This window comes from Homarus americanus, unplaced genomic scaffold (genome assembly GCF_018991925.1).
Source record: "Homarus americanus isolate GMGI-L3 unplaced genomic scaffold, GMGI_Hamer_2.0 scaffold28051, whole genome shotgun sequence".
Classification (NCBI taxonomy): domain Eukaryota; kingdom Metazoa; phylum Arthropoda; class Malacostraca; order Decapoda; family Nephropidae; genus Homarus; species Homarus americanus.
Window position 1 is genome coordinate 852,409 of NW_024720144.1, and position 14,337 is coordinate 866,745.

Consider the following 14,337-nt stretch of genomic DNA (forward strand, 5'->3'; position numbering starts at 1 on the left):
AATCACTCGCTCAATCCCATGAAACTTGCCAAGAAACATTAAGAGGATAAACAAAGTCTGTTTTATTGGAGCTGGCGACGGCAGCAACCATGTCAAGCCCACTGATAGGTTTACACACACACACTTTCATAAATGCATCCACTTAATTTTCCCGTTATAAATGATAACAAGTTTATCAGCAAATATTTATATAATTAAAGTATCAGGAAATAGGGGTGTCTACCTCCTTAATCGTGAACTGCATTGTTGGAAATTAAAAAAGAGTCAAACTTTGAAGCTTACTGTATGCTGCAGGCCTGAGCAAGACCCGTGTATGTGGCTGAATGACCCTGGGTTTTCCATTAAGAAGGTGAAGCTAGTTCCCAAACCAGGGTCAGTGGTAGTAAGTTTACTCACACAGATAGATGCCCTAATGCCCTCCTGATGTTGCTTCAGTGTCCCCAACGGAAGAAGGAAGGGAAAGAAAGGATGAAAAGAGAGAAGTGGAAGAGAAAGGTCAGACACTTTGTAAGGCGACAAGAGTTTACGCTTAATGGCACGGGGGGTGGAGCTCCACAACTTAGGCCCAAAAATATATTAAATGACACAAGAGCTCCAAAAATTAAGAGCCAAAGAGGCGACAAGGGTCCCTACTCCCATGAAGTCACTACCCTGACAAGCACAAATAGTTAGGAGTGGAACGCCTTCGTTACATTTCTCTAGCATATCAAGGTTTGCAAAGAATCATAAATTGAATATCTTAGTGACCGGACAACGTTGTGGACAGATGTAAGGAACTGTATCAAAAGAAACAAACATTATTACTATTGTGATGCATAGTAAGGAAACTGAACTCCTTTCTTTGTGTTAACATTTGTTGCATAAAATCCTTCAGTATGTTAATCGAAAAGGTTTTGAAACGTGATTCCTATTCTGAGAGTCTCGGTGAGTAACAGTACACCGTCCAACAGAACGTGGCTGCTAGTCTTGGTGGTGTCCTGCCTTACAATATATACCCGTCACCTCATCACTATGCCCTGACGGCCTCACTCCCTTAGCTCCCTTGAGAGGGAGTCCTGTACTTATTATACGTGATGTTATGTTAGATTTTATCCTAACACCATAGCCACGGTCGCACGCATCTTTAACTCACTACAGTACCAAACCCCATAGTGTTGGTATAAATAATGGAGCCATATTTCTAAGTATTTTGACTTGATTTTTCTGATTCTTTACGACGTTTATCCACAGCATAAAATATCCATAACTTATATTGATTATTTTTGGTACGTGCGCGTTAGTGTTCACAAATTGTCTGTAAGACGTTCAACTGCTCTTCCCTCCGCACGATGTTCCGCCTTCCCCAAACCTTTCATCTCCCGTCTCATAACACTCCGCCTTGGACGCCAGCTTCTCTCACTCTCACTTAACACCCTCTTCTCCCCGCTGTTGTCATCACTTATACATGAACCCCCCTCCCCATATACCAGCCCCTGCCATCCTGTAAACAATAATTTGTATCTTCACTTTATGTTCCATTTCCTTATTGTAATGAAAGCTTTTGATAGACGTCCCTCTACTACATGTCACTGGGTGTAATACTCGTATGTCCTTTCTGTCCATTGTACTCGTATATTCATTGTATAATTTCAACCTTTTGGCTGCTGTACCCTTTTCAATAAATCGTTATCATTATCACCATTACTATTATTATCATTATCATTATTATTATATACGGGTATGTTGTTGCCTACTCTAATATCCCTCTCCAACCCGAGCTGAGACAAGCCCCGCCCCCTAACAAACACACACACACGCACCACTGGACTGCCACACTCATTCTTAAGACAGGCGCATCACAGAACGGAACACCTGGGAGTCTGCCGCCAGCATGTCGGTGTCGCCATTATCACTAACGCGCCCCATGTACAACCTGCAGAACACATTCGCGTTCAACTTTGACACAGTGGGCCAGGACGGCCAGGCTACTAGTAGGTCCCTGGCCGCTCTCATAATAATCGTCCAAATCTTCCTTGACCACTTCCTCGATAAGGTGGAGAAGGGTCGGTGAGTCACGTAACTTTATAATGAGAAAGATCCTCCCATTCTCTATCTCTTTTCATCGGAGTATAATTCCGACTGTGCAGAATTATGTGCAACATTTACTTGTCCCGGCCAAGTGACCTTTGAAATTTACTTTTTTTTTACTCGCGTTGACAAATTTTGGAAAAAAATTTTGCTTGCCCTGATTTTTTTTATGGGAAAAGTTAAATAAACATCTTAAAACATTCAAATTTATTATGTGTATTAACCGACAGTCAAGAGATCACTTGTGTTCTTAGTGGTAACAGTATCAGTAACCCTTGTTATAAGTCCTGTCACTTCACCTCACACCTACAGGGTGTCTGGGCGTCAGTGGTGGTACTTGTCATGTGAGGTCACAACTCACTTCTACAGCCTCTCATCTTGGTGGTTCCTTTGAAATGTTGAGAAGTTGAATTGACTGTTTAGAGGGAAGTTGTAATGTAGAGGTAAATTACCTGCACCTGACATAGGTCACTAGTCCTGGTACACTGATGACCTCCCTGGTTAAACATGTATGGGGAGGTGGGGTCACGCAGCGCCTGATAAATTCCCTCGGCATTTATCTCTCAAAAATATTAGCTTGTCAGCCGGGCAAGTGCCAGGCACATGGACATGAAAAATTACTTGCCAGGCCGCTAGACCGGGGATGCTAATCTGCACAGTGTGTGTGTGTGTGTGTGTTGTGCTGAACTATTCATTTATATCTATTATGATGATGTTTATAATCGTTTATGACCAGTTAAATGTTCCGAAAAAGTTAAATACAGTACACAGAAGTTGTCGGTAATCGCCATTTATCCCAAATTAATATAACACACAAATATATATATATATATATATATATATATATATATATATATATATATATATATATATATATATATATATATATATATATATATATATATATGACCTTTATTGATCTGTAATGACCTTCCTTAAGACTAAACTACCTATCTTTCACGACCTATGATAACCTTATAAATCTTGATAACCTTTTATGACATGTCATGGCCTTTACTGACCCTTAAATGACTTGGGTGTGACAGGAGCTACAGCGAGGATCAGGTGGAGGTGTACGAGAGCCTGGCGTCCAAACTAACGAGTCAGTTTAAGGTGGAGGGACGCGCCTGCATCTTCCGTTTCATCTGTGAGCTGCAGCAGCATCCTATAGGTCGTTGGACGCTGGCCGGACACCTCCTCACTCTTCTCTTCACGTGAGTACTGTCTAGCTGTCACTGAGGAGATTGTATAATGTAAGACAAACTCATCTATCTTGGTCTCACCTGACCTAGTTCAACTCAACAGGATCCAGTATTAGGACATAATATACGAGTTGGCAGCGGTTTGGTCCAACGTCACAGAAACACCATCACTGCTGGAGCGCTGTAGTAATACATTATAACAGCTGAACAGAACGGTTATATTCTCCGTTCTCAGCGCCGACTCCTTTTGCTAATTTGTAACTGTTGTAAGAGTTAGACCTGGGAGTGACGACTGCCTGGGGGCCACGAAGCTCTCTACGGGGGGATAAAAAATGAACCCCAGATTGTGCCAAAAGTTGATTTAATGACGTTAATGAGGATAACGATATGGCACATGAGGGATTTCGCAATATCATAAATGGTGTGGAATCAAGGGATCATCTTTTCGGAACTAAAGCTGTTCAGGTTCTACTGTTTTATGATCCTTTGTTATCCCCAAAACGTATCTGTGCCGAACGGCGTTTTCCACCCTTCCTGCATGAATAAGTTGCTTAACCCGTGGTGTTGTCTTGCTGTGACTCACCCAGAACTGATCGTCTGGTGAAACAGAAGCTAAGTATGACCATCCCACTATCTGATGTAGCAGCAAAACTATCGTTTTGTAGACTTATACTTATTTTCAGTACACCATGTATAATCAATAAACATAACGCCCGTGAAACTAGGCCCTATGGGCATGACTGCCCGTCAGGAAGTGTGGATACAACGTACCATATACTGTACCCCTCCGTCGCTAGGGCGTGGTTACAAGACAGGAAACAGTCAGTATTAATGGCACTAAACCCGTTTGGGGTAACGTCACTAGTGGAGAATCCTAAGGCTCAATACTTGGGCCATTACTATTTATCATATACATAAGCGACATACTGTAGATATAGGCGTAGACAGCAGCATAAATAAATTTGCTGACGACACTAAAATAGGGCGTGTAATTAAATCTGACGAAGACTTCGCAAAACTACAAGATCTAAAAAAAAATTCGCATGGTCTGAAAAATGGCAAATTAAATTTAATGTGGACAAATGTGAAGTACTTAGTCAAAGAGAAGTAACCAGAGAAACCAGATATCAGATGAACAACGTTGATATAGAGAAATCCAACTGTATGAATCGTAAACCTAGACAACAATGCGTAATTTTCTCGAAACAGGGCAAACAAAGTACTTGGGTTCATACAAAGGAGTGTTAGTTACAAGACTAGCGAGGTTATCCTAAAACTATATCTGGCGCTTGTGAGACCACACTGGAATTACGCAGTTCAGTTTTTGGTCACCGTATTACAAATGTATATCGAATCCCTAGAAAGCATACAGAGGAGGATGACAAGACTAATCCCGGACATTAGGAAACTTGAGTAAAGAGAACAGCACTAGGATCCCGCTTCCTCTATCATGGAATAAACAATTGAAATTGAATTGAGTATAGAGACAGGTTAAAGCATCTTAATTTGCACTCCCTCGAGAGACAGAGTGAGGGGCGATATGATCGAGGTGTATAAATGGAAGTCCGGGCTAAATAAATGCGATATAACAAAGGTACTCAAACTATCTAACCAGGAGCGAACTCGTAGGAATGGTTTTAAATTAGACAAGATAGGTAAACATTGGTTTGGAAATAGAGTAGTGGACAAGTGGAACAAGTACCAAACATCATCATTAACTAGAACACGTTGGATAGCTTCAAATATAAGTTGGACAGATATATGGGCGATAGGGGTTGGGTGTAAACGGGGCTGCCCAGTAGGTGTCAATAGGCCCGCTGCAGTTTCCTCCATTATTATGTTCTTATGTACACGGTAGCGTAGCCAGCACAGCACAGCATTATTGGTAGTAGGTAGTAGGCATCTATCAAAGAGGGAGGTACTACCGCCTGAGAAGATATTGGAAGCATAATGTGTTGTCTAATGGTAGACCCTGCTGCCATATGGCATCACGAAAATTGTGACCAAGTCCCAGGTTGCTGTTCTGACTTTCTGCCTCATTTACACACAATTGCAGGGTCTCAATTGTTTTTCTTACCATTGACAACACAACACAACATACATATATTGTTCTCACTAGTTATTTTATTATTATTATTATTATTATTATTATTATTATTACAGTGTTATTGTATTTTTAATATAAATTTTTATTTACGATGAATTATTATTATTATTATCATTGTTATTATTAGTAGTAGTAGTAGTAGTAGTATTACATCCCCACAGGTCCCGATGTGGGTCAGTGACCTGTGCCCGGGTGGGCTAATCTCCTTTAAAAAAAAAAAAAAAAAACAGTCTTCACCTCACCTACTTGTACAGTTCAGTATCCACTTAGAGCTAAATGGCCAGGAGGCGAGCGCTGTATCCACTCAGGCGGATCCCCTTAAGATCCTGTTTTGCAAATGCCTGGAAAAGCAAAAGGTCCCCGTTGACTGGAAAATGGCTTGTGTGAGTCCTATATTGAAGAAGGGCGATCGTCACTCCACGAATACTTATAGACCAGTGAACCTGACCAGCATAGTATGTAAAGTACTTGAAAGCATCATAAGAGATGCCATGGTGGAACATCTACTACGAAACAACCTTGTAAAGGATTGCCAACACGGTTTTATGCCGGGACACTCCTGTTTGACATATTTACTCAAGGTCCTAGATTTGGGGACTGAAATTCTAGCACTAGGCGGAAATATCGACAATATATACCTAGATTTTGCCAAGGCTTTCGACAGCGTACCCCATGAAAGGCTGAGAATTAAGTTGGAAGGGTACAGGAGTCGGGGAAATGTCCTAATGTGGATCGGAGACTTTCTGCATGACCGCAATCAGTGTATGATGATTAATGGTACGAAATCGTCATGTGTACCTGCGACAAACGGGGTACTACAGGGCAATGTATTGGGCCCGTTGTTGTTTGTTTGCTTCATAAATGATATGCCAGAAGCTATACACTCCTCCATACAAATATTTGCAGACGATGCCAAATTATTTAGGGAAATTAAGAACCAAACAGACTGTGAAGAGTTACAGAAAGATTTCTACGAGCTCCAAGAATGGTTGAAGAAATGGCTGCTGAGATTCAATGTTACGAAGTGCAAGAGGATGCACCTGGGTCGTACCAACAATAAAGAGGCGTATCACGTGTCTCAACAGGACGAAGAAACTGCATTAATTGAGATTGAATGTGAAAAAGACCTGGGTGTGTATGTCGACAAGGAACTTAAGTTCTCGGGCCATTGTGAGAAGAAGGTGAATCAGGCAACGAAACTAGTAGGTCTTATAAAAAGGTCGTTTAGTTATCTGGATGGTCTGTCCCTCGTCACGATCTTCAAGAGTGGGATGTTTCCCCGTCTGGAGTACTGTCACCTCGTCTGGTCCCCAAGGTATGCTAGACACTGTCAATTGATTGAAAATGTCCAAAGGAGGGCCGCCAGACTGGTGCCTGCTCTACGGAACCTCAGCTACACAGAAAGATTAGAACGTCTGCAACTGCCTAGCTATACTACAAACGGGCAAGGGGCGACCTAATCGAAGTGAATAAACATCTCAGAGGGCACCACTCGGTCGAATGTACTGTACATACCTGGAGCTGGCGGACGCCCGCCCCACAAGGGGTCACAGCTCAAGGTTGAAGAAGCCACAAGTCCAGAAAACAGTGACGGCAGACTTTTTCGGAGTGAGAGTTGTGAACTCTTGGAACAATCTGCCAGAAATTGTGACGGAACCGAGTGTGAGCTCGCTCAAGGCCAGACTTGACCAACACTGGAGCAGGTTCAGGTACATTCAGGAGCCAGTGCATGCCCAGTACTTGCCAACAGTGCGTAACAGAGACGTAACCGATCGCCCAGGCGGCTAACGAGCCGATCAATGGTGAAGAGGATAAAAGTAAAGTAAAAAAAAAGATTAAATATTATCTTTAAAAAAGTTCCTGTTATGTCTGTATATCTCCCAGTTACGTGAACTGTATCGCTGACTGATGCTTACAAAATAATTGTGTTCTGCAACAAGTTTTGTACATATACCATTAAATCCCAGCCAGGGTTTCTGCCTTGTAAACTTGGCTCTTACACATTGATCAACGATAAGAGTAAACTGACAGGTGCACTTGCTGATGGTGGAACAACCCTTCAGTGAACTAACATCATGTACTCGGTACATGGTAGGCCCACTTAAAAGCTTGCTCAACCCTCACTCAATTATCAACGTTGTCCTGTATGCTAAAGGGAGTGGCCCAAATTTTACCTTCGGGGGTTTAATCAAACCCTGGAGGCAAGAGAACGCTGATAAAAATATCACCTATTATCTGCTACTACCATACTGACCTTACATATTTTATAAATAAAAATCATTCACAAGTTTTATAAATAAAAATATAAAGAAATGTTAAAAGTAGCAACATGAACAGTTGTACTAACTGTTTCAGAAATTTAGTTTATACAACACTAAAATCTAAATGGGAAGGGCAAGTAGGATGTGGTCACCAAACCTGGTGCCTTGGTAAGTTGACAAACACCATCAGTGAACAATGTATTTGTATTTCTGATTTTAGTAAAAATTAACCCCTTCAATCTTGCTGAAATCAAACATAAACTAGTTTTTGGTGTTCTCAGTTCACAGAAGGCGTGAAGATCAACAACATATCCATAATTACAAGCACATTCAAACGACAAATATTCTAAAAAAAAATCCCCCAAACTGCTAGTTTAATGGCAACTCTGCTCTTAATATCTATAAAAAATATGAAAGATTATCAACGAAAACCAAAGAAAAAGGACGTAATTGTATTAATAGAAACTTTGTCGTTGCAGTCCTCGTGTTGTTGAGAAGGATGGCGATGCAGAGCTGTTGAAGGAGTACTTGGTGGCTCAGGTTCTTGGCGAGAAGGAGAACGTCGACTGCGGTTCTCTGTATGGCTCTTGTCCCTTCAGTGTCTTCAACTACTTTGATTCTTTCCCAAACACAACTTCTACCGCCTACACCGGTGAAGAGGAGAATATTCTGGTGTTGTGAAGATGATGATATAGAAGCTCTTAGTGCCTTCGGAGTATGTCAGGTAGTCTTTATTCAGAACAGTTGAATCACTTAAGAATAGTATTTAATACTCCTATTCAGTAAATATTAATCCTATGACTTAATTTACATAAAATTTATGTTTATTTCACTAGTGTTCCTAAAAATTATAAACTGCATAGAAGAGAACCAGCCAGGAGTAACCCATATATACGAGCACACAGGCTTTCCTAGGGACTTCCCTGTAAACCCCCAAGCCATGGTGATTGGTGGTAACCTAAAGATGTTTCACTCCCCCCATGACCACTGTAGCTTAAAATAAGAGATGAAGTGATTAAGAGATCACTGCTTGACTTAAGACATGACAGTGTGACGGGTCACGACACTACAACTCATTCTCCTGACTGCACAGGTAGCATCCCATTTAACAATACATTGTAAATCAGATTCACTGTAACAACCCCTCAAGGACTTCCCAGAAGGACAAGTGAGATAAAAATCAAACCGTCACAATGGGTCACCTCGGAGTGACCCGTGAACCAAAAGCCAACAATCACAGAGAGAAGAGGCAGAAAGACGCTCCAACGACACACACCACAAAGGAAGTTTACTTCCTTTTACAAAAAGGGAAGCAAGCTCTCACTTTACAAGCTTTCCATTACTTATGCAGAATTCCAGTGTTCTCCCAAGTTACGGGAAGGAATTCTTCACCATAATGAAGATGCCTTAAAATTTTTACCTATACAATATATATATATATATGTATATATATATATATATATATATATATATATATATATATATATATATATATATATATATATATATATATATATATATATATATATATATATATATATATATATATATATATTTGAGTAATGGTATGTACAAACTGGATAATTTCGTAATTAAGAAGTTTTGTAACCAGGTGAGAAGGTTGGGTCATCTTACCCTCTGACCTGACTACTGACTGCTGCGGTGCTTTTTGAAGATTAGTAGGGTCACTACCTAATAACCTGACCATTGTGGACTTAATCTCACCTTCCTATACTGTATGTATATATGCCTTGTTATGTATTTCTCCTCAGTCTGTAGTCACCCCTGAAGATGTGAATTACACGAAAGCGCTTGGGAACTTCGTGTTTTCTTTTTTCCTTGTGGTTATCAGCATATACCTCGATCACGCGCACCTACAGTGATTTACTTGCATATATATATATATATATATATATATATATATATATATATATATATATATATATATATATATATATATATATATATATATATATATATATATAATTCGCATGCAATGCTATGAATGACAAGTCATTGCTATTACCCGTTTTGACTGTGATCCAAAATTCTACTCTCTTTTTTTAAGTTTTTCTGACATTTCTTGCTGAAGCATCAGGTTTACATTTAGTCACCTGGGTGTTATAATTGCAACATGAGGAAAATTCTACAAACACTCCCTGGTAGTTTTCTCCAGTGCTCCCCAGAAACACATCACAAACTTCAGGATAGTAGTTTTAAGTCAAGCCTGATCAAAACTATGGGCTAATTTGTGATGCCTCCAATCATCAGTACAATAACCACAATCACTCGGGAGATCATCTCACTCATAAGTATACAGTAAAGGTAGTGTTTCATTCCTCTGCTTATTAGCTATTAACCTCATTAATAACACTATAAACCAATCAGAATTTTGTTCTTCGATATATTGCAGTCAGTACTAGGCCAACTCTTGTTCATAATCTACATAAACGATCTAGATACTGGGATCAGCAGTGACATAAGCAAGTTTGCGGATGACACCAAAATAGGGCAACAAATTAATTCAGGGCAGGATGCAAATGCACTACAGGAGGGCCTAAATAAACTGCAGGGGTGGTCTGAAAAATGGCAAATGAAATTCAACACCAGCAAGTGCAGGTAGCAAATATTGGAGAACAATACTTATAATGTATGTATAACAACACATCAACCTGAAAGTCGACTTATAAGAAAGAAGACCTAGGGAATTATATAAGCCGGACCCTGCCTAGAAAACAGTGCGTTAATGTTCGAAATAAGGCAAACAGAGTATTGGGTTTTATATCTAGAAGTGTAAGTAACAAGAGTGCAGAGGTCGTATTGCAACTATATCTTGCGCTAGTCAGGCCGCACCTCGATTATGCGGTTCAGTTCTGGTGCCCCTATTATAGAATGGATATAAATTCACTAGAGTCGGTGCAGCGAAGAATGACAAAAATGATTCCGGGACTTAGAAGCCTTCCATATCAGGATAGGCTAAAGAAACTTAACTTGCATTCCCTAGAAAGACGAAGAGTGCGGGGAGATATGACAGAAATATTTAGGGTGAAAGGAATAATAAGGTGATATAGATAAAAGTTCTTATAATATCCGGCAGGATAGGACTCAGGCAACGGATTCAGGATTGGATAAAGTTTAGGTTTGGGAGGAGATAGGAAAGAAACTGGTTCACAAATATAGAGATTGGTGGACTGAGTGGAACAAGCAACAACTTTGTAGTAAGTGCGGGAACTCTGGAAAGTTTTAAAAGGAGGCTAGATAGATTCATGGATGATAGAGAGTGGTAGTAACTCTCGACAGGAGCTGCCATGCACAGGCCAACCGGCCTATTGCAGACTCCTTATTTTCTTCTTATGTTCTTATATCCAACTGCATTGTTTGTTTAATTACAAAGTTGTTTTTGTATAATCTTCCATTTTTATGATAATAAATCTAGTCGGTTAACAAAATATTTTTTATTCTAAACCACACATACATACATACGAGTACATAGGTGAAAATAAATCATGCTGGGACCCGTTAAAAAGTCGATCCCAACAAAGTGAAAGATTACAGGGAAATAGTATTAGGAATGATGACAAAACTAAATTAGACAGGGAGTTAAAACCTAAACGCGGTAAAGAGAGGACTCAGAACACGACTAACTTAAATATCTACTCCGCGAACAGTAGAAGTATGAGAAACAAAATGGATGATGTTAGGGTCTTGGTATGTACCGAAAAAATCGATATAATAACATTCACCGAAACATGGATCAACCTAGACTCACGTGAGTTACCAGTCGAATACCAAATTGCGGGTTACAAATTGTTCCATACCGATAGGCAGACCAGGAAAGGAGGAGGAGTAGCAATCTATGTCAGGGATAATCTGAAGTGTGAAATAAATAAGGAAATAAAAACTGAGCAGAATACAGAAGCAATTTGGATAGAATTAATCGACAGTAGGGAAAATTAATCATAGGCGTAATATATAGACCTCCCAATCTTGATAGAGTTAACTAGAGACTTATCTGGGATGAAATGGGCAGGGCTTCCATACACAACAAAGTCTGTATAGTAGGCGACTTTAACCTTGGCCAGTAACTCAGTATCAGAGGATTTCCTCGAAACGATCCAGGACTGTTTCCTAAGTCAACATATAACCGAACCCACCCGGGGTAATAATATACTCGATTTAGTTCTGTCGAACAGAGAAAACCTCATTAGCAATGTCGAGGTACGGAACGAACTTGCAAACAGCGATCACAAAGAAATTAGATTCCAGTTAGATTTTCAGGTCAGAAGCAAGGAAAATTCCATTAAAGTCCCAGATTTCATAAGGGCAAACTTTGAAAGTTTAAAGAGGCAGCTGAGAGAGGGGGTGTCGCGCTTGGGAGTGAGCCTGACAGACGACACCGACCTGATAACGAGATCTGAGATTGTCGAGTTCCACGACAATTTAAATAATGAGTTACTTAATGCACAAAGGCAGAACATACCATACAGAAAACTCAGATCAGACAACAATGACCCTAAATGGATAAATAATTATTTAAAGAACATTATTGGCCAAAGGAAGGCTATAGGTAGAAGGATAAACCGTGGCGAAATTTACCTCCGGGAGTATTATAAGGTATTGGCTGGTAGGGTTAAGACCGAGATAAGAAAAGCAAAGAGGAATAATGAACTGAAGATAGCAAGGGAGGCAAAGATAAACCCCAAAGGATTCTACCAAATGTATCAAACTAAAACACGAGATAAGATTGGACCAATACAGTCAGATACCGGCGAGCTAACTGATAACGACGGAGAAATGAGCAATAATCTGAATAAATATTTTTCAACAGTTTTCACCACCGAAAATTTAAACATGATACCCGAGGCTCCGACTCTATTCAGAGATAGTGAAGAAAACAAATTAAGTGAGATAGTAGTGACTAGTAACGATGTTAATAAGCAAATAGACAAACTGAAGCCAAATAAGTCACCTGGTCCCGATGAGATATTTGCCAGAGTATTAAAGGAATGTAAGGAAGAGCTTAGTATGCCCTTCGCAAAGTTGTTTAACATGTCATTAAAAACAGGTGTAGTACCAGAATCCTGGAGGATAGCGAATGTAATACCGATTTTCCAGAAAGGGGATAGATCACTATCCTCTAACTACCGCCCAATCAGTCTAACATCAATAGTAGACAAATTACTAGAATCAATCATTTTAAACTCTATTCGAAACCACCTGGAGAAGCACAAAATGATCAATGATTCCCAACATGGCTTCACAAGCGGGTGTTCATGTCTAACTAATCTATTAACATTCTTTTCATCAGTTTTCGAATCGGTGGACGAGGGGCACAATTATGATGTGGTATATCTCGACTTTAGCAAAGCCTTCAACAGAGTCCCCCACGAAAGACTAATTAGAAAGGTAGAAGCGCATGGCATCAAAGGTAATAGCCTTAAATGGATTAGGGCGTGGTTACGGGACAGGAAACAGCGAGTGAGGAGTGAGCATAAACGGCACTAAATCGCATTGGAGCAACGTCACTAGTGGAGTACCCCAAGGCTCAGTACTTGGACCATTATTATTTATTATATACATAAACGACATAGATATCGGCATAGACAGCAACATAAGTAAATTTGCTGATGTGGACAAGAATGACGATGCCAGCAAAATGACCCAGGGGATGCAACTCCTATGGACCGACTCTGACCTGACCAGTGATGCTACATTTTAGTATCGGCGCTGAAAACAAACACTTCTTTGTGTATGATACGTCAGGTGCCATGCCAGTCTGTGATGATCTGACACACAACAACACAGCCACGAAGATGTAATAGATACGACCCCAATAAATAAATAAATAAATAAAAGTCGATATTTAATTGTTCATGTCTATATCATAAATAAATAATTATAAATAATTTACAAGTTGTACACACACATATACTAGTTGGTACTCATTTCCATGTTTTAATGACACTGACCCTTCATCTTTCACGAATTTCAACCCCTCGAAAAGTGCCTAACTTACGAAACCACACAAAAATTTTGGTTAAATTTACACCATTTTTTCAGCTTAAGACTAACGTAACTACAGGCATTTTGTCAACACCGTTTACGAAATATAAGTGAGAAAGTACGAATCTTTGAGTACCTGTATTATATAAGAGGGAAACAGTCCTCCTTCTTCCCCCCTAGAGTCGGATAGACACTCAACTTACTCCACCTCTGGGATTCTGATTCATAATTTTCACATAACAAAATACTTCTAGTTATGGTACAGTTTCTAGCGTAATTTCGTTGCCATTTTCATAGCCAAATTGTTTCGTAGATTAAATAAGCCAGTTAGATACATTCTCATGGTTCTGCTTTTGGGAGACGAGGTGATACCTGTTAAGAATTGGGTGTCGCTGGTCACATAGTGGATCAAATAAACGTCCAGGTCAAACACGTGTTAGTTTCATGTAATTGGTTGACCCGACCCATTAATGTAAGCGTTTGTATTCCACCTGCTAAAGCTACCACAGGCATACAACTTCCTTTAATAGTGTTATGCTGCCCAGACTCACCAAGTTAACTCGATGTATTCTTAGCTCCTTCATTTATTCACTCTATTCTTTAAAAAATACTTTGGTTCTACCCCTCTGGAACGCCTTTCATTAATATCTATAGGGTTTCCACATACAGTAAGCACACTCATCATACACATCACATT

The 14,337-nt window shown here is 39.8% G+C and overlaps 1 protein-coding gene across 1 annotated transcript; it reads left to right on the plus strand.

Annotated features, from left to right (window-relative positions):
• Positions 1–1,833: 1,833 nt before the first annotated feature.
• On the plus strand, positions 1,834–9,059 carry LOC121860440. Its single transcript, XM_042357598.1, has 3 exons — positions 1,834–2,046; positions 3,114–3,281; positions 8,117–9,059. The coding sequence occupies exons 1-3, from the start codon at positions 1,871–1,873 to the stop codon at positions 8,316–8,318; spliced, it is 546 nt and encodes a 181-aa protein (XP_042213532.1). The 5' UTR covers positions 1,834–1,870; the 3' UTR covers positions 8,319–9,059.
• Positions 9,060–14,337: the final 5,278 nt, after the last annotated feature.

Excerpts from the sequence above, each read along its gene's own strand:
- LOC121860440 (XM_042357598.1), top strand. The coding sequence starts at position 1,871 with ATGTCGGTGTCGCCATTATCACTAACGCGCCCCATGTACAACCTGCAG. Across the intron at positions 2,047-3,113 it reads GATAAGGTGGAGAAGGGTCG|GAGCTACAGCGAGGATCAGG; the intron begins GTGAGTCACGTA and ends TGGGTGTGACAG. Across the intron at positions 3,282-8,116 it reads CTCCTCACTCTTCTCTTCAC|TCCTCGTGTTGTTGAGAAGG; the intron begins GTGAGTACTGTC and ends TTGTCGTTGCAG.